Source organism: Protopterus annectens, chromosome 3.part0, assembly GCF_019279795.1.
Source record: "Protopterus annectens isolate FY-2018-M chromosome 3.part0, PAN1.0, whole genome shotgun sequence".
NCBI lineage: Eukaryota > Metazoa > Chordata > Ceratodontiformes > Protopteridae > Protopterus > Protopterus annectens.
Window position 1 is genome coordinate 172578111 of NC_056731.1, and position 21966 is coordinate 172600076.

Sequence of the window (21966 nt, forward strand, 5' to 3'; positions counted from 1 at the left end):
ATCATCAGGCATTGATGAGGGAAGAGTAGAATGACCAGACAGTGGACTAATCCAAGAAATTAGACAGAAACATATGACAGAGAGAAGTTAAGGTATATATAGCACCAGCCATAATTGCATAACTTTAAGGATTAATATATCAGGGCAGTCTTCTGTAAAGACTTATTCCAGCAAGAAACTGCTCTTACCTTATGTCAGAAAGTTCATGTACATCTAAAAATGGTATCTTTTGACTTGTATCTTCCTTTTCTAGTTTTTACCCAGTCTGTCTACTTACATTGCTTTTTGTTATCCGTTATTTCAGGAGTGTTATTTTATTAAGGAGCATAGATTGTATATAGATTTTTAATGACTTTTAGGAATAATTTATTAGTTGGATAATTACTTTGCAGTAACTTCGTTGATTATTAACATAGAAAATTCTGTAATTTTGTGGTGCCTTTTCCCAGTGGCCTGCACTGAAAATGTGACACTTGCCATTTGGACACTCCAGTTAGCAAAACATTAAAATAATAAGTAGAGGGAAGTACTTCACAAGCATTTCAAATCAGTGCCATTCCTGTGACTGATAAGATCCACCCTTGCTGGTGACATCAGAAGATTGCTTTCTAGAAGGAGCAGAAGACCCTCATTGCCTTTATTTTCTTCTGCTGAAGTCAACAAGAGAAGAAAGAGTTTAAGGGAGAAAACCCATACTGCTAATAATGCTTCATATGCGCTGCAGCAATAAAAAAACTAAACTGCCATTAGAATGCCCTTTGTGTTAATGATGCAAGGGGGTGGTTCATAGGTGGATACTAGGCAATCAGTTTACAGACCATTGCAAGCCTTTCCAAAAAAAAAAAAAACACAAATCAAAAACTACCTCCACAACATAAGGATTTATGTGGTCATTGCCTTTGGTACTCCATTTGCCCTTGAGGCTCTGGTATTCCTTTAGTAACCATTCCTTTAAGACGCTGGATCATGAAAAAGGATTCTATTATGGCACCTAATGATATATGGGAAGAGACCAACCAAAGTACAATGATTGTAACTGAGGAAATAGTTCATATGAGATGGACTATAGGGCCTGAATTAAGCTTTACCAAGTTTAATGCTATTTTCTACCATAAAGCCAATTATTAGAAAATGGAAATCAAAATCTAAACCAACTATAACTGAAGTATTGAATATTGTAAAAGAGATAAAAGAAATGGAAGTGGGATCATTTGAAAGGGAAGGAACAAATTACATTGAAATAAACTGAATTTGTGGAAACAATACATGCATAATGTTTAGGAGGAGCAGTGAAATTTAAGAGGAGATGCATGAAAATATTAATGTAAATATTATGGTTTGTTTTATCTTACTGTATGTGCACCCATGTCACTTTTTTTAAAAAGATGACATATTTAAAAAATGTTTAAAAAAGTAAGCCAGTCTATGAGAATGCACCCTTCTTACACAAGCTTAAAATCTTTTCCACCAGTCACTGCTAACATGAAATCTGTTTTCCACCCATTCTCAGAACTTACAGTATATGCCAAAGACTATGGAGGATTGTCCCCACATATGTGTAAATAGACAAGAAAAGGATCACCACCACACAAGGAAAGAATATACTCTGTAAAGGCTGAAGAGCCGAGGCACTAGAGGAGTCTGCATTTTATGCTTTGTATTTGCTGCCAACCAGATTTTATCGGATCCAGTGTGTGCTTATTTTACCTGTTTTGTGGGATTACATTGTGGATCTACTACTGGACTGGACTATCATTTTAATAAAATATAAAGGTAATCACTGGCTTCTTTCCTTGTGTGGTGGTGAGCTGTTCTAATGTTCGTGTTTCACTGTTGCAGTCATTACTCTTGGGTTATCCTGCTGGCAGGCTACCCGCAGTCGGCCTGAATTCCAAAGTCTAGGTCCGGCGTCGGTTGCTGTTGCTTCTTCCCTGGCATCAGTGCGCCAGGGATATAAAAGATGCAGCCAACGCCATTTTCTTCAGTCTTTCTTGCCGCGCGGTGCCCGAAGCAAAAGCAGTTCACAAGTGCTGGTCGGCCGACTCCTGAGATTTTCAAATCCAAATTTCAGAATCGAAGTCTTCATTAAAGCTAAGTACCCTGTTGGGGAAACTTTTTTCTTGCTCCAGACTGATGTCAGAAAAAGTTAACAATTGTATTTCTTGTGGGAAGCAAATACCTCATAAGGATTTTCACTCTTACTGTATTCCTTGCCTAGGCCCTGATCACAACGTTGCTAGCTGTCGGTTTTGTGCTAGATTTAACCAACACACTATTATGTGTCGGTTCGATTTCGCATTTCATTACTTTGGCCGAAGATTTAATTACATAATGCCGTCAGGACAGCCGACGACCGGAATTTACAAAAAAAATGCAAGGACAAGGAAAAGGATAGGCATCCGAGGTCCAAAACCGACAACGAGGCCTCCGTTAGGCCAGTCGCCAGTTCGCCGGTTCTCAGTGAGGCGCTTTCGCAGCCCCTGGTGCGCCGCTACCTCAGAGCCACAGGCCGCTTCCGACTCCCACATGGAGCCGACTGGGCCTCTGGATACTCAAGGTATTGGACACTCGGAAATCATTCCTTCAGATGGGTCCAGAGCTGCTGAGCAGGCATCGGCTTCTGAGGGTGTCTTCAGACCTATACAGTTATATGTTAAACCATCTTCAGCTCCCAAGACTAAAGCAGCTCTAAAGACAAAGAAACAAGTACAGCATTCTCCTACTCAGACTTCCATGCCTAAAAAACAGATGATTAAAATGGCCGAAGACCTAATTACTTTGATCAGGGGTTCCCATCCCCCTCCTGATAAGAGGCCTAGGCAAGAGATAGAATATTATTCATCTGATCAGGTTTCTATTTCCTCTGATTCCTCTTCTGAACAGGATTATTCTATGCCTCCCTATGAGGACTTTGATGCTGAAGAATCCATTCCTTCAGCCTCTCCTCCTGAGGATTATTCTTTTGGGGAAGCCCTGCATACCATGAGGGAGCATTTCCACTGGGAGAGCCAAGATTACTCTGAATCTAAGAAAAGGCTCCGAGACCTTTTGCTACTTCCTCAGCACAAGCCCCTTGCTATGCCACCTGTTCTAGACATTGTCGATGTATTTTCAGAGTCCGGCCTGTCCCCTGACTCTTTACCCCCTGCACCTGCTAAGCCAGACAGATACTACAGGGTCCCGGATTCTCATAAATTCCTATATAAAAACCCCGCTGCAGACCCAGAAGCTATATCTCAGGTCCCAGATGGGTCAAAGCTTCCACTGCAAAAAACCCTGTCCCCTCTGATAGGGATTCTAGGGCCCTGGACAGATGGGGAAAAAAGTTTACACTTCTGCTACCTTGGCTGTAAGGGCTTTAAATTGTCAGTTTCATATGCTTAAATATCAGCAATACTTAATGTCACTGCTTAAACAGAAAATGTTGCCAAATACTGAATGTTCAGAGAACAAAGAAATGCAGCAGAACAAGTGGGAAAGCATACTTTGCAATGTGGTTATGATTCACTGGAGGCCTCTTGCAGGGCCGCTGTTACAGGTTCTGTTATTAGAAGGCATGCTTGGTTAAAGGAACAGAATCTGCCTGATCATGTTAAAGCAAAATTATTAGATGCCCCATTACAGCATGATACTTTGTTTGGTGCTAAAGCAGAAGAGATGTTGAAGAAAATGGAGGATAAAGCGAAATCCATGCAGACAGTTAAGGATTTCTTACAGGTACAGCCACCCAGGTTTAGCAGGAACTGGCCTTCTAAAAACTGGTCCTTTCCAGTGTCAGATAGACCACAAAGAGGCAGATACAGATGTCCCAGAGGCAGATCTCAGCCCCAAGGCTCATACAGGCCTAAACAATGGGGTGCTCCTACCTCCAAAAGCAGAGAAGACAAATCACAACCTTACAGGAAACAGTCACAATGACTTTCCTCTGCCAGATCCAAGCACTTTCCTTTTGGCAGCCCCCTTAGGGGGAAAACTAGCACTTTTTTCTTCAAATTGTTAAAAGGTTACCCAAGACAAATGGGTCTTAAACCTAGTGTCCCAAGGCTACAGGTTCCATTTTTACAACCAACCAAGGGCAAAGGGCATGCCAGACCTGCCACACAATCAATGGGCAGTGGCACAAAAGCAAATTTCAGCCCTCATGGACATGAGGGCCATTCAACATGTACCACAACAAGAACAGGGGCAAGGATTTTACTCCAGACTTTTCTTAGTACCCAGAAAGGACAAAACCTGGCGACCAATACTGGACCTGTCTATACTAAACACGTTTCTGGAAGTTCCAAAATTCAAGATGTTGATTTTACAGCAGCTACTGCCCATGCTGGGCAAGAAGGCTTGGCTCGTAACTTTGGACCTAAAAGAGGCATACCTGCATGTCCCAATCAGACGGTCTTGCAGAAGATACCTCAGATTCATAGTTGGATCAATGCACTACCAGTTCTCTGCACTGCCCTTTGGCTTATCTACTGCGCCTAGGGTCTTCACAAAATGCCTGGCACCAGTAATTGCATTCTGCAGACAAAGAGGAATTCAAATATACCCTTACTTGGACGACTGCCTTATTCAAGCAGAGAACAAAGACATTCTTCTAAAGCATCTGGCGTTTGTAAAAAAAATACTATTTGCCTAGGGTACACAGTAAACGAAAATAAATCAAAGCTAGTACCCTCTCAAGAGATAATATTCCTGGGTGCAACTTAGATGGCTTATCTCACGCCAGACAAACAACAGCAACTGACTTATTACTTCAAAAGATTGGCAACAAAAACCCAGTTATCTGCAAGGAAAATCCTGCAGGCCTTGGGTTTCATGGCATCCTGCATTCTACTAATTCCATATGCCAGACTGCATATGAGGAAACGTCAATGGTATCTAAAAAATGTTTGGACTCAGCATTGCCACAGCCTTGAGAGAGTAATTACCCTCATTCCCTGCCTGCAACAGGGATTTCGATGGTGGGCAGAGGCCTGTCAACACAACAAGGGTCTGCCATTCACTTTACCCACAGCCAGACAGACACTGACAACGGATGCATCAGATTATGCCTGGGGGGGCCCATATGGCAGGAAAATGTATTCAGGGCACATGGCCTGCAAACCAGATGCATCTTCACATCAATCAAAAAGAGATGCTAGCTGTTCAGAATGCCCTGACTGCTTTCAAGGATCTACTTCATCCAGGACAGCTACTGATAAAGACAGACAATACTACGGTCATGTGGTACATAAACAAGCAGGGAGGTACACATTCCAGCCCGCTCTGCAGACAAGCAGTGACCTTATGGGACACAGCATTGACTTATCAAGTTCACCTGCAAGCACAATTCCTGCCAGGAAAGACAAATACTCTGGCAGACGAACTAAGCAGAAACCTCATGGATCCCCATGAGTGGAAACTGGATCCACAAGTCTTCAGCATGATAACAAGGAAATGGGGATGCCCAGACATAGATCTATTTGCCTCCCCTCACAACTGCCAATTACAGAGATTTTGCACAAGGAGTTATCACAAACAAGTATGGAGAGTGGATGCCCTAGCCTTCAGCTGGAAAAATCTAACAGTATATGCCTTTCCTCTACTGCCTCTTCTTCCCAGGGTACTCCTAAAGGTCAGATAAGAGAAGCCAAAAATGATACTGATTGCACCAGACTGGCCATGCCAGCACTGGTACCCAATTCTAAAGAGCCTGTCTCAAGGTCCAGCATGGATATTGCCTCAAACACTTCATTTGCTGACCCAACAAAACAATCAGATCCTGCACAGCCAACTCAGGACCTTAAATCTGGCAGCATGGCGGATAATGTAGCCATTCAGAACACTCCTCTTTCAAAAGCTGTTATGGATGTTATCTTGGAGGCCAGGAGGCCCAGTACCAGAAAATCGTATGCAGAAAAATGGAAGAGATTATGTGCTTGGAACCAGAAACAAGGCATTGACACGTATGTACCAAGTATCCCTCAGATTTTACAATACCTAACTGAGATTCTGGACAAAGGCCTTTCTTTTTCATCAATTAAGATTCATGCCTCTGCCATTTCAGCCCATTGCAATACGGAACCATCTATCTTTTCTCATCCTTTAATAAGGCAGTACCTCAGAGGGGCCAAAAACATCAGGCCTCCAAGGAGAGCACCAATTCCGGCATGGGACCTCAATTATATCTTAGAAAAACTCACTCTGCCTCCTTTTGAGCCAGCCTCAACAGCGGATATAAAATTCTTATCCTGGAAAACAGCTCTGCCCCTAGCAATAACCTCTGCAAGACGAGTCTCGGAGTTACAAGCACTCATGGCTGTGGAACCTTTTATCATTTTTCATCCAGACAGGGTTTCTCTGAGGACAAACCCAACATTTATGCCTAAGGTGGTGTCCAGTGTGGCCCTCAACCAAACCATTCACTTGCCTACCTTTTATCCAAATCCACAGAACAAGGGTGAGAAAATTCTGCATTCTTTGGACATAGGCAGCTACGCTTCTACTTGGACAGAACTAAAGCTTTCAGAAAGACTGAGCAACTTTTAGTGTCATATGCTACAGGATCACAAGGAAAGGCCATCTCAAAACTGACTATTTCTAAATGGATAGGCCATTGCATCCGTTTCTGCTGTTCTCAGCATGGCAAATCAGTGCCTAAGGGCATTAGGCCTCATTCTACCAGAGCAGCAGCCACTTCAGCAGCCTTCCTCAGTGGAGTACCAACCAAAGACATCTTAGAGGCTGCAACTTGGAGTTCAGTGCACACCTTTACAAAGCACTACCACTTACCTCTTTACTCTAAATCCAGAGCAGGCTTTGTCACTGCAGTTCTGCAGGGCCTCATAGCCTCTCCTAATCTTATTTAGCCCAGTCACCCATCCTCAGCTTTGGGATTCTACCCAAGAGAAATGACTGCAACAGTGAAACATGATGAACATATTACAGTTGTGTACCTACCATAAATTTAGATGTTCGAGTGTATTCACTGTTGCAGTCCAGGTTACCCACCCACCATCCCCCTTTTTCTTTGCTGGGACTTATCTGTACTTCGCTATCCTATACAACCTATGTGGTGTATTTGCTTGTAGATGAAGGAAATGTTTATTTTTGTGCATGCATACTTATTGGCATAATTTTCAGCCTACCAATTTGGGGGCACCTGACATCTGGGGCAAGAAAAACTGAAGAAAATGGCGTCGGTTGCATCTTTTATACCACTGGCGCACTGACGTCAGGGAAGAGGCGACAGCAACCGACGCCGGACCTAGACTTTGGAATTCAGGCCGACTGCGGGTAGCCTGCCAGCAAGATAACCCAAGAGTAATGACTGCAACAGTGAATACACTCGAACATCTACATTTATGGTAGGTACACAACTGTACTTTTCCTGTTTGTGGTGAAGTAGACAAGAAACAGAGTATACGTGTAGCAAAAATAAACTCTGCCAAAGTAAATACTTGGAAAAGTAGGTTATTTAAGCTATTCAGCTGCATTGAAGCATGTTTAAAAATAAGATTTGCTTCTTGCTTACACAGTGCATAGGAGATATTTGGGTATGGTTCCTGTTTGGATGCTTTTTACTTAAAAAAAAAATCTGATCTTTTCATTTTTATGTGAGCATTTTGATAAAGGGTGTTAATACCTACTTTTAGTAATAGATTTAAATGAAACACTACTAAATGTCTCATGTTTGGCCAGAAAAGCAAATTGAGTTTGTGATCAGAGGATAATGTGAACATGGCTCAGACAAGAAATCATGCATTCCTTGACAGTATTGCATCTGCAGCTCGTGTTAAGGAGTACCCCAAGAACAGCTCCTTGCTGTACAGGAATAAACCCTTAACTATGGCCCAGTGACTCAGGATCTATTAGTGGTTCAAATGTCTGTAACACTAGAAGGGGAGGGATGGGCAAGTCCATTCAGGGGAAGAGCATTCTTCAAAGATGCTCCCTGAGGGGAGGTGTGATCCACAGAGGGGAGCAGCCCAGGTATTGTCAATAAACACATGGGTGGGGGTGGGGGAAACAAGGATAAGTCATAAAAATACCACCTCCCAGCAGCAGAAGCTGTTTCCAGCACCATCCTCCACATTGCAGTTAAGATCCATACTGTCCGCAGCTCACTCGGAGTAGCTCAGTGCAGTAAGGAGATGCAGGTAGATCCAGTGATGTACAAGGGCAGCGGAATGGTCAGAATGAATGAAGCAGGGGAGAGAAAGTTAAAGAGGACCCCTTTAACCCCATCTCTCTGAAAGAGCCACCAACAATTTAGAAAATGTAAAGTAGAACTTAGACAAAGAAGAATGGTTGGTATATAAAGATCTGTTAGAATACAGGGAGCCAGTTATCAAACTGTCTGACGAGCAGGAGCATAGTCATAATGACCAGAGAGGGATATGAGAAAACAAGTTGTGACTGTACAGATCTATACTGAAGATTATGCTGCCTTAGAAGAAAATACTCTGAGTAATATCCTGCAGATGCTTTTACATCTGTTGGTACATGATATTGAAAAAGGCTTTCTTGAGGACACCTATGCTCAGAACTTATTGATAAAATCTCCTCTTTGTTCTACTGTCTACCTAGAATCTGCAAGGACTTTTTAGGAAATCTACTGGGGAGGACTGTTGTCTCCTGTACCAATGGTCCTTTTGAGGCACTTAGCTTTTTTGGTAGATGAATAATGAGGCCCTATACTCTTACCTACAGGATAGCTCACATTTGTTGCAGTAATCGAAGGATTTTTATATGGCGTGAGAAATATTTTCGTCCCACCATTGATGTTTCAGATCTCTGCACCTGTATCCAACAGGTCTGGGGTCTACAGATAATACAGTACTTCTGTGGGACAAGGAGACTTTGCCCTGTATATGAAGGATCTGATGACAATTTGCTTGACTAGCAGTTTCTGCTTTGTGAAGAAGTTAACACCTACAAGACACAGCAGTGGGGATGAAATTTGCCTCAAGCTGTGACAGTCTGTTTAGGAAGGATAGAGGACAAGTATATTCAACTTCCTGCTCATAGGCCGGGGTGAGCCAAATACTTTTTCACTGCTTTTTTTTTCCAAAACTGCAGTCAACAGTTTTCAGGATAAATTTTACATATGCTACCCAGCAGACAAGACTGATATTTTGGATATGACACTTTACATCAAGGATGGTAGAATCATTTCTCCCTCATATAGGAAAGGAAACCTGTGATGCCCAGTTCTTCTTTATCTGCTAATACCTAATGCAATCACTGTTATGGAGAATTTTATATACCCTCCAATTGTGTTCTAATGCCAGTGAACACAATAAGGTAGCACAAGAAGTCACCAACCGATTACTAGACAGGAGCTATCCCAACAAGTTACAAATACAAGCAAACAGAAGAGTTGGATCAAGAAAAAAACAGAGAAAGTGATCAGAATTGCCAGAAAATGCTATAGCAAACCACTGTGTGATTATATTCCACAAGCAACATATAGGAATTATTTGGCCCTTACAGGTAAACTTATTTTGTCCATTCTCACTCTTTACATTGGAGTCCCTTCAAGAATTTTATGACGCTAACTGGTGTTCTGCCTACTCATCCTGCTTTTTTAGCGAACAAGCTGGCAGACAGTACAACTTTCATCTGTCCAGATTTTTACCCCATATTTTGTCTGTTGTAAAATTTATGATTTTTTTTTTTTTTTTGATTAATCATTGAGGTTTGTAGTCACTGGATAATGACAGACATCTGAATTTCAGACTTCATATCCTTCAAAAATGCATGCTAATGTAAAAGCTGTTATTCTAACAACTTTCTACATTCATAAGAACAATATTTAAATTATTTCCCTAATTTCTGCCCTTTGTCGTCTTATTATTTTTGGCTTTGGCCAGAATTCTTGAGCAGCCAATACACAGAAACTTTGCCGTCATGTTTCTAACAATCATTACTGCCACAATGTGAGTACCATATTTGGACTAAAGCATCTCTCTCATTCTTCGTTGCATGGATATCTAGAAAGATAATAGCCAGAACCTTGGAGCATCTTGTATCAGGAACAAAACTATGTTGCTAAACATTTCTACAAAGAACATCATTTGGAAGAAGAGTTTCTACAATTTTTGTTTTTCATGTATGAAGTACCCAGGCAGGACTTGCACCTGAATATCTCCCATATTCTGTGCAAGCAAGAAGTAAAGCTTATTTTAAGCATGGAACAATGCAGCCATGGGACTTAAACAAGGAGAAACTCATGAATTATTTACTGTGATGGAGTTTTCTGCTATTCTTTGATATTTGTATTATCTGCTTCCTTACATGTGTAGAGACTGTCTTTTTCCCAGTCTTCTGGCCATCTTGTGGCTATAAGAATGACTTCTCTCGCCTGTTTGATTTTCCTCAGTTTGTGGACAAAAAAGTCATGTTACAAGTGATTGGTGTTGGGAATTTTAAACTTGTATACAATTTCTCTGCCCCGACTGATTGACTTTAGTTTGATTAGATAACACCACTTTTGTTAGCTTTCATTGATGGATTGAATTTTAAACTTGTATATTGACTTTCTTCATTTTTACTGGAGAATGCTACCTGTGTTAACAATGACTGGCAGATAAGATTTTAAAATGCTTATATAAGGTTTAATTTTTCTCATCAATTTTTAACAATTGAAGGCCAAAGTCACGGCTCTAGCTCATTTTATTATTCCTTCTTGATGTATTGAACTATAATAAAGTTTGCTCTTAACACATGTGGAAATGGCTGTTTCTCATTCTTAATAACATATAAAGTTAAGCAACAACGAACAGCAAGCAGCAAGTGAAGTAAAACAAACCACAGGAGCAGGATACAGCAAATTTTATTCCGGTACCTCGGCACAAACGCCTTCAAAGGAATAATCATGAAAGCACCAGGTGCATTTTATATACTAGTGCAGCCCAACAATCAATCAATAATTCAATTAAAAACATAAATCAACTCCAGAGAGTTAAAGGTACAATACAGGTACAATGCATATCTATTAGAAGTATGAGATACAAACTGTTTATTTCAAACAATAATATGACAATAATGAATAACTGTTATTACTAAATGTTTAAATTTATTTCTAAATTCAAACCCTTAGGCTTGAGAGTACCAAACTTTAAAATGAATCTACTTTCTAAATTTAATAAACTCTGCAAAAAGTTCCCACCATAATGCAAATTAGGTTTGGCTAAAGCACAAAAGAATAGCGAATCCATCAGACCATTATGTGCTACATGAAAATGTTCAAAAATGGGGCTATCAATCTTAGCATTACGGACATCACCAATATGTTCTAAAATGCGTATTTTCAATTGAAGTTTGGTTTGACCTATATAGTATTTTGGTGAAACACATCCACAACCAATAATATACACTACACCACAGGATCTACAATTGAAGTTATTTTCAGCAATATATTTTACCCCATTAATAGTGCAACCAGATAAGTTTCTCACTCTGGCACAGACTTTGCATTTACCATATTTTGACATGCCATAATGAGAACTAGAATCCAAAATGGAACCATCAGTCAACAAATGTTTAGGTTTAAGAATTTCTTTAAGGTTGGCATACCTGCCATACGAAAAGGAAACATGTTCAGGAAAAAGATGACCTATCTCTTCATTTTTATAAACGGCAGGCCATAAGAAATCAACAATATTTCTTAAAATGCCAGAAAAAGGAGAGTATTTCGTAACAAAGAATAAACTATCATAATTAGTACTTAACTTATTATGACCTAAATTTTTGCAAGTAATCTTTGTTATTTGGTTCTTCTTAAAATTGGAATCTAATTTAGCACGACTCTTCCTGATCAAACTTTCGGAATAACCCCTGTTGATCAGTCTCTTACAAACATTTTCAAATTCTGATTCCAGAAGGTAATTTTCAGAAGTGTGTTCCTGTATACGTTTAAATTCACCGTAAGGGAGTGCCTCAATCAAATGTGAAGGATGTGCACTAGTTGCATATAAAAAATTATTAGAAGCTACCTCCTTCCTAAAAGGTCTAAATTGAACTAGTCCTTGTTTATCTACATATAACAAAATATCCAAAAATTGGATTTCATGTTGATTCACAACATGTGTAAATTCTAAACCAAATTTATTTTGATGAAGACTAACCATAAATTTCTCAAATTCTGAAATATCTCCCTTGCAGATAAAAATTACATCGTCAATGTGTATCTATAATAAGAAATAACACTTTTCTGAAAAAATTCCAACCTATATAAAAAATTGGTTTCAAAATATGACATGAATAGAATGGCATAAGTGGGGGCAAAACTAGCCCCCATCGCAATCCCATCTATCTGAAGAAATACTTTATTATCAAATACAAAATAGTTATGAGTGAATGCAAACTCTAGAAGAGAAACAATAAAAGAAGTATGCGGACCCTCTCCCAGAGCTTTTATAATTGCTTCCAAACCAAACTTAGCACTAATATTGGTGTATAAGGCCTTCACATCAACTGTAGCCCAGTAATAGCTAAAGTCCCATTTCAATTTTTTTATCAAGTCACAATATTGATTGGTGTTACTGATATGAGAGGCAACAAATTTTAATTTTTTTTTTTTTTTTATATGAGAGGCAACAAATTTTAATTCTTTTTTTTTTTGTGCCGAGGTACCGGAATAAAATTTGCTGTATCCTGTATCCTGCTCCTGTGGTTTGTTTTACTAACATATAAAGTTCCCTACAGGAAGAAAAGGCCATCACATTCTTCCCTATTTCAGGATACACATAAGTTTATCTATAACATTATTGAGTACCAGAGTGTAAAATATGACATTGTGACAGTAAGGCAACAGCATAAGCACTTCATAGTAAATAAAATGTGAGAGCACTGTCGTGCAATAAACCTTATAGAGACGGTTACACTGTACCACACCCCTCCAATCAGTGAGTAGGTAATTAAGCACTACATCTGGAAGCAACAGATAATATCCATAGTTTACTTATAATAGGAGCTTTAGAGGGTGCAGTCTGGTCAAACTAAAACCCTCCCAAGGCTGTCAATTTTCCATTGTGTATTGCTATTAAAAGTTAGATGAATGCATTTTAGTATAAAGTAAACCAAGTTCATCTGTAAATTAGTTAGCTGTCGATTTAAAGTTTTTATTTTTTAATGAAAGTCGTAAGTTTTACCACTTAATATCAAGTAAAATTGGAAGCCATGTATCAATCCATTTGGCAGCCACACTTGTCTTTACATTTGGCTCCTGAACTCTGCAGGGGGCACTGGGTTTTACCTCCCAGTTGCAGTGCATTGCAGTTAAGTGGGAGGTAGAAGCATTCCATTATAAATTGCTACACACACTTTATTATACTGAGTCCTAATATAAATTATTTGTTGGCTGTGTGGCATAAAGCAATGAAGCCTTGGCTATGCACCTGACAACCTACATTCAAATAGCTCCCTTAGGTGCTGGAGGCATCAGCTGAGGGGATTGGGGAGTAGGGAGTGGAGAGTGAGGTGACCAATACCTGCTTACCAATCCCAATGGGAGGATGGTGGTATAGTTTGCAGTGGCACATTTGGGTTCCCTGCCAGTGGGGGAGTCAGGGTGCAGAACCAAGTGAAAGGACCAAATGTGCATCATTTGCCAAGCAGAGTGCAGCATTGTAGCTGGAAATGGAGGCTGTATGGAATCCATATATGAATTAAATGGCTGGCATTGCAACGTATATGACAGCCTTACCAGGGCTTGGGGGTAAAGCTTAAAATCAGAAACACCCTGATGGCTGCTTGAATAATAGACTGCACTGTGGCTGGTTTCCACCAGTGGGTAACATGTCAGATGTGTCGTGGTAAGGTTAATGGTCAACAGGCAGTGGGGGGAAGTAGAGGTCAAAACAAATAAATTAATAAAGCAAATTATATCAGGACATTGAAGGGAAACCAACGACCAAAGTAATTATATCTGTTAGTGTTTGTAAGAAGCAGAGCCCACATGAAATACATTTGTTGGCATTCCGTATGCCTTTAGCTGTGTGTACTGTTATAACATTATCAGGTATCTTACTATTATATTGCATGGCATGATTGCCTATTCACATAATTTACTACAACCAAGTAAAGATAGATAAGTCATTGTTGGAGTGATAACAAGAATAAAGACATTTTCTCAGACAGGTGCAGTTCAAGCAGCTAGTATAATGGTTTGCCACTGCCTAAAGAATGGTGAGGAGACTTCCTTTTTATGGTCTTCAGATTAATAATCCAGTGCATTCTGAAATCATACAAATAATGTAGTAAGGGTGTCTAGTTTTCCAAAAAACCTGCCTGCGTTTAGTTATAAACTGTGTTGATAGAATTTGGGCATTTGGTTTGCATCTAATATACAGTCAAGCAGATTAGGAATCCTTTTGTAAACAATTAGGAATCTTACCTCTCTTCTGTGACCTGTTCAGTCCTGATAATGTGAGCTTGTACATAGTTGCAAAGGATATTGTCAGGTTAATAAATGTCAGCCAAATTCTTTAGTTTACAGCAGCATATAAAATGTACTGCAGTACAAACGTTGACCAAACCTTGTCCTTTACTGCATTTTTCTATATGTAGATGTATAATGATTATGGTGAATCAGAATTATAGCTCATTTGCATGCAATGTGGATCCAGCATTACACAACAGGAAATCTGGAAGCAAAAAATAAATGAAATAATAAGGCATACGGTGGGTAAGCCATTTTTTAATGTAAAACAACCTTACTTAAGTATTCATTATAATTGTTGATCTGAAGTAGTTAACTTAATTTGATCGTCAACCTGTGGGTTTCGGATCCGAGCCGGCAGCTTTCCAAGCTAAAATCTGAGCTCCAAGCTCCTCCCCTTACCCATTATACACTGCAACCTCCTTCCAACCCTCAGATCTCATTTGCCTCAGCTTCGCCAAGACGTGATCTCTGAGCTCCAGGCAGGTAGAGTGGGATTTTCTGGTCCAACTTTGTGCAATCAAAATTTGTGTGTGCATGGATAGTTTACCCCCTTTCTTAACCTCCTCTTCGGTTTTCCACAAAAAAAAGTTAGTTGTAAACTTTGTATTTTAGTGTAGCCTCCCCTTCCCACCCTTGTTGTGTGTGTGTGTGTGTGTGTGTGTGTGTGTGTGTGTGTGTGTGTGTGTGTGTGTGTGTGTGTGTGTGTGTGTGTGTGTGTTTAACTAGGTTCCTAGTTAGCCTTTGGTTGTTGTGGGGTGGGGATGTCGGACTCCCAGAAGCTGTCCCCGGCCGATGGTCACACTCTATGCATCATGTGTTTAGGGTTCCCCACCTTACCTCGGGCTGCAAAATTTGTGTGGCCTTTAACCCTCGGGATCGCAGGGCCAAGTTGATTCTGGCTGGTCTTCTCCTGGCGGAATCGGCGGATTCTACGGCCACTGCTGTGGCCCTCCTCCCTGTCCGGGACTCCCACTTCCAAACAGGGCAATAGAGAGGCCAGGAAGGAGAAGCACAGAGAAAAAGAGAGAGAGACAAGGAGAGGGATCGTAAGAGACCTGCGTTCCTGTCGGATCCGTTGCCCCCCCCCCGATAAAGTGGTCTCTAACCCAGAAAAGGCTCCTAGGCCATCTTCCCGTCAACTCCGTTCTCCTAGATTCTCCCCGGAGCCAAAGGAGGAGGTTCGGCCTGCTTCGAGGTCATCCTCGCATCGGCCCTCCCGGCCAGTGTCGGTGGCGTCCTCCAGATCCACAAAAAGTCTCTCGGAGACTGACATGGACCTGATGATGAGAAGGTTCTTCCAGACTCCGTTGCAAATGGGAGTGTTGCTGGCTCCCCCTCCCGCCAGAGTGGGGAGTTTCTCTGATGTTTGCCCTTCTCCGATCCATCCCCGGGTTTTGGAGTCCCTGGATCTGAGGAACCCCGGAGTCAGGGGGTTGGCGCCGATGGTTCCTCCAACCTTGACGCCGGCCATGCCCTCGAGTTTGTCGGATCCGAGCTCTCAGAGCCATGATCTGGGTGTCGGATCCAAGGGGATGTGTGTCATCGGCTCCATTGAGGTTGGGACATACCATCCCCCTGGGCTCGACTGTTCAGCTCCGATCCCTTTGTTGAATCCGAGAGGCATGGATACTTGTCCTACCAGTTTCAGGGAAGCCGGTTCCCCTTCGGCCTTCGTTGTGGAGAAGGTTCTCTCAGGAGGATCGAGACCCCTCACTCTTTCCTCGGAGTCTGCCCCTGCTCCCTCGCAGCTGAGTATGTCTTCTGTCAACCAGTCCTCCCAGGGACAGCCTGTGTCTGATACTCCCCAGACCATACCCCTCGAGGAATACAAAACTGTTTGTGAGCCCTCCCCAGAGACCCCTCCTCCCTCAGGAGGTCCCTCGCAAATGCCAGTGCAAGAGGAGTCACATGGACTCCCCCGAGTCCCTCACTGAAGATACTAACTTGGAGGAAGGGGAAGGCTCCCCCAGATCGCCTCCTGAAGACGTCTCCTTCGGAGTCATAATGGAAATTCTCTGTCAGAGGGGAGGCTGGTCCACCCAAAAGCCTTCCTCGGATGAGTCAGTATTCCTGGAGGCATTCGACACAGGCCCATCTACCACTTGGGTGTCCCACCCGGCTGATCCTCTGGTGGACCTTATTACCACCAGAGCTTGGAAGGAACCAGACACTGTAGAGCCAAAATCTAAACGGCCAGATAAAGTTAGTGTTGAGCCCTCCTACTGACAAGCCTGCATGGAGTAAGGGTACCCCAGTTGATGCCATGGTGGTGGCAGCGGCCACCAAAAAGGAACTGGCGCAGGAGCGTTCCTCGGTCCATCCCCAGGACGAGTCTAGGGCGATGGATCGATTCAGAAAGCGGACGTATGCTTCAGCTACCTTTGCTATAAGGGCGCTGAACTATATGGCCCACGTGATTAGACTTCAGCATGACCTCGTGAAAGAGTATGCTGAGTCTCCCCCGGAGTCCATTTCGGCCAAGGATAAACATTCATTCTCGTCCACGCGCTTATTCTCTCACGCCATGGAGGGAGCCGCTAGGGTGGCGTGTCCAGCATTGTCATGAGGCATCACACCTGGCTCCGGCTTTGTGATTTTTCAAAACCTTTCAAGGCTTCCTTCGCGAATGCCCCTTTAGACAGTTCGACCCTGTTCGGGAAGACTATCCAAGATACACTAGTCCAGAGTGAGAAGGACGGGAAGACGCTGTTGGGATCCGTTTCTCTAACCCTCAAAGGTCCTTTTCCAGGAATCAGTGAGGGCAAAAGAAGTTGTGGTTCTGGAAGTCTCAGCATTCCCGGGATGCTCCAGACCTCCTTTTCCCCTAGAGGCAGAGGGGGACCAAAGAACCTCGGGTCACGGGACCTGTTTTCAAATCGACCCGCGCAGCAGCCCTGAGGGGTTGCCCGGCTGCTCCATTCTGGAGGCAGTTGGGGGGCATTTTTTGAAGCACCTAGCTCAATGGGAGTCCATAACGTCAGACAGCTGGGTGCTTCGAATAATATGCAGAGGTTATTCCATTCCCTTTATTAACAGTCCTTCACCTCCAAGGCGCCTCCCAGACGTTCCACCCGCTCAAAGGGAGGTGGCAGCTTTGGAAATAGAAAAGCTGCTAAACAAAAAAGCAATCCGGCCGGTCCTCCCAGACCAGTCTGGATCAGACATCTATTCCAGGTTCTTTTTGGTGCCAAAAAAGACGGGGTCTTGAGGCCAAATCTCGACCTATCCACAATGAACCTGTCCGTTGCCAAGGAGAAGTTCTGAATGGTCACCATACATTCCATCCTGCCATTCTTACAGGAGGAAGACTGGATGTGCTCCATAGACCTCAAGGATGAATACTACCATATCCTGATGGACAGGCGATCCAGGAGGTTTCTCCTCTTAAGGCTAGGAGCCAATCACTACCAGTTCAGGGTCCTACCCTTCAGTCTCACCACAGCATCCAGGGTGTTTACCAAGGTCATGGCAGTTGTAGCGGCCTACCTGAGGCTTCAGGGCATTCCAGTCTTTCTGTACCTGGACAATTGGCTCTTCACCGCCCCCTCCAGGCATCAACTTATTCAAGCCAGAAATTCCTTCCTTCAGCTGTCAAATTTACTGGATTTTACGATACATTTTATTTATTTATTTAACATTTGTTGACCGGGAATGTCCGACTAGGTTCCACAGATCCTGTTTTCAGCAGAGGCCCGGGGAGAAATGCTCCTTTTGGCCTCAAGTCATAAACCTTACGAAGTCCTCTCTTCAGCCTGTTCAGATCCTGGACTTCATAGGGGCGAGAATAGATTGTCTTCAGGCCAGGATATTTTTGACTCCAGACAGACTTCGGAACCTGACCCTTCATGTCTTGGCACTTCTTCAGACCTCTTCACCCTCAACAGAGTTAGTCCTGAGAGCCTTCGGGTCCATGGCAACAGCTATAAATCTGGCTCCTTGTACACGTCTGCACATGAGAGTGTTACAGTGGAGGTTACAAGTTCAGTGGTCTGTTATACCAGCCCCTAAACTTCCCGATTCCTCTAAGCAAGGTGTGCACAGCTTCCCTCATGTGGTGGCTTCAATCCCAGGATCTTCGAGAAGGATGCCCCTTTATTGTGTCCCCACCCCAAGCCATGGTGACCACAGAAGCCTCCCATCTAGGGTGGGGGGGGGGCATTGCTTGGGTAGGACTGTTCAAGGCACATGGACCCCGAATGAGACCATTCTGCATATTGGTGTTCTGGAGATGAGGGCAGTCCTTTTAGCGCTGCAGGCCCTTCATGCTTCTCTTCCTCTGGGAACGATTGCAATTCAGTCAGACAATATGTCAGTGGTCTGGTATATCAACAAACAGGGGGAACCAGGTCCTACCCGCTTTGTCGAGAGGCCATGAGAGTGTGGGAATGGGCGATCTCCACCAACCATTTTCTGATAGCAACGTACATCCCGGGTTGGTCCAACATTTTAGCGGACAAACTGAGTAGGACTATCCTTTTGCCCTACGAGATATCTCTGAACCTTTGTGTAGCAGAACAGATCTTCCTCAGGTGGGGTCAGCCTTGCTGTGATCTCTTCGCATCACAGTCCAACTCGAAGTGCAGCGAGTTTTTCGCTCTAATTCCCCATCGGGGGGAAGCCTCCGGAGATGCTCTTGTCCATGCTTTGCCACCTGGTCTTCTTTATGCCTATCCCCCACTACCTCTCATGACAAAATTCTTGCAGAAAGCTCGGTGGTTGGGAGCAGGATTATCCTCATAGCCCCATTCTGGCATCATCAAGTTTGGTTCCCTTGTCTACAGTCTCATCTAGTAGCTCTGCTCTGGATATTGAATCCCAGTCCGGATCTCATTTGTCATCCCTTGGGAATTCCTCCCCTGAACCTGGACAGACACGAGCGTACTGCTTGGTTGCTCCAGTTCCAGCAATTGCAAGGACTTCCGGTCTCTCTTCCCCCGTTAAGTCCATTCTGGTGGCGGCACACAAGTCCTCCACCCAAAAGGTGTACCGTAGTAAATGGAACCATTTTTCCATTTGGGGTTCTCAGAGAAATTTGGACCCCTTTACCGCTCCTGTTCCAGTGGTATTAGAATTTTGGTCTCAAATTTTCCAACGGGGGCTAGCTCTTCCACTGTGAAGGTCCAGCTGATGGCTATATCCCATTTTCATGTAGGAGAAAATTCAGGCTCTCTAGCTGCTGCTGTAATTTGTAAGATCTTCATCAAAGATACTTTTTTGCTGAGACCCCCTGTTAAGCATCTTTCCCCTCCGTGGGATTTGACCTTGGTTCTTCAGGCCTTAGTTGCTCCTCCATTCGAACCCGCAGCGTCAGTTGATTTAAAATTCTTGTCATGGAAGACAGCTTTCCTGGTCGCCATCACCTTGGCTAGGAGAGTGTCTGAACTTCAAGCCTTGTGTACGAAACCTCCATGCTTAGTTTTCCATAAGGATAGGGTTTCTCTGAGGACAAATCCTTCTTTCCTCCCTAAAGTCGCTTCAGAGTCAAATATCAATCTGTCAATCAATCTCCCAGTATTCTTCCCTAATTTTCAGAACAAAGGGGAATGCAAGCTTCATTTGCTGGATGTCCACAGACAGTTGCTCTTTTATTTACATAGGACTAAACCTTTTTGTAAGTCTGATCAGCTATTTGTTTCCTTTGCCAAGCCCTTTTTGAGGAAACTAGTTTCAAAGGTGACTCTTCCTAGATGGATTTCACTTTGCATTTTGCAGGTGTACAAGGATCATGGATTACCAGAACCAAACAGGGTCCATGCTCATTCTGCTTGTTCTATGGCTACCTCTGCTGCATTCTGGTCCAGAGTTTCTTGGTTGACATTTGTTCAGTGGCTACCTGGGCTTCCTCTCACACTTTTATTACTCATTATAAGTTGGACATGGTATCTAGAGGAAGGACTTCTTTTGGTTCTGCAGTGCTCTGGAATATCCTTCCATAAGGGCCTCCCAAGGTCTTTGGTAGCTGGGGACTCACAGGTTGATGATCAAATGAAGTTTACTTCAGATAAAGAAGTTATGTACTCACCATAATGTTCCATCTGAGTAGTTAGACTTCATTTGTCAGCAACCTTTCCTCCCTCCTTCCCCCTGACCGTAGTGGTTTACGATAGTCCTTAGACTCAGATTTACTGGATCTTGTGAGCCTAGTCTGTGTGATCAGGTCAGATCATGTCTCTTGGGTTGCTGCATGTCACGTTGTGGGTGGCAAACTCAATCTAAGGGTTGGAAGGGGGTTGCAGTGTAGTATGGGTAAGGGGGAGGAGCTTGGAACTCTTATCTTAGCTTGGAAAGCTGCCGGCTTGGATCCATATCGGATCCGAAACCCCCACAAGGGGTTGCTGACAAATGAAATCTAACTACTCAGATGGAACGTTATGGTGAGTACATAACTTCTTTTTAAACTGAGCAAACCTAATATGTTGGGAAAATATAATGGTAACCTGAGTCTGGGCACTTTTGTAGGGGAGGAGCACTAACCAAAATTCTTTCCATTAGTGGTCTGAAGTAACACATATGATGCAGGTGACCTTCACGCTTCATTATTCTTGATTTGACTTGTTACCCTGTTTAATAATACTTTTGGGTGGGCTTTGTAGTAGTGTATTTACTAACCTTAAGGTTTGATTGCCAGTGTTTTATACTGAAGAATACTGCTGTCCACAAAGGTACATTACATTTTATTGTTTTAGTGTACATGAATATTAGTGTTGCATTTTTCTTATTGATGGTAATTAGTGTTTTTGTGTGCAGTATTGAAATTGTTTTCCTCTAATTTGGTTTTAGGAAGCTGAAGTTCTACGGCGTGAAAATAAGAATTTGAAAGAAAATTCCAAGAAGCCTGAACTGATGCTATAAATGGCATATTTATTGTTTTCTATGAAAACGTAATATTTGGGATAATCAGACTCCTTTTCATCAAAAATCTGTTTGGATTTTGCCTGCAAGACAGGAATTTGCAAAGGACCAACACCTTTACAGCAATTAGACTAGAGTAATATTGATTTCAGATGCTTGCAATAAATGCCCTGTATTCTGCCATTTCTTATCCTTTCTTTGTGGCTCAGCTTTGTATAGGTTTGTCCATCTTAACCGATTTCAAGAAAATGTAAATATTTATATTGGTAACAAAACAAAAAAGTTTTATATGTGCTGTGATTTCTGACCGAGATTATCCTATAGGTCATTGTCATGTACTTAACAGTTCTGCTGAATGTAATGGTTTTATAAAGTATAAAATGTGTATGTAATAATGAACACATATATATATATATATATATATATATATATATATATATATATATATATATAAATTTCAGTGAAATAGTGCTGTTCTAAAAGTGGGTAATGGTATTCTATATATATATATATATATTTTTTTTTTTTTTTTTTTTTTTTATGTGAGTGTGTATGTAGGGTAGCTGTTACCCTGAGACTGTTAGATTCTAGCATACACTAAAAACCTCCTTCTTTCTGGTGATCTTTAATCTTTAGGTTCTCTCATTTTGTCTGCAACAGATTTACCTCAACTCTGGATCTAACTGCAA

General features: G+C 42.3%; 1 protein-coding gene across 1 annotated transcript in view; it reads left to right on the plus strand.

The window, feature by feature from the left end:
- KIF15 (kinesin family member 15) overlaps positions 1-21671 on the plus strand; it is a 2415358-nt gene extending 2393687 nt beyond the window's left edge. Inside the window, exon 38 of the mRNA XM_044065522.1 lies at positions 21206-21671. Within this exon, the coding sequence (XP_043921457.1) occupies positions 21206-21277 (72 nt within the window). The 3' untranslated portion in view covers positions 21278-21671. The remainder of the gene's footprint in view (positions 1-21205) is intronic.
- The last annotated feature ends 295 nt before the right edge of the window (positions 21672-21966 follow it).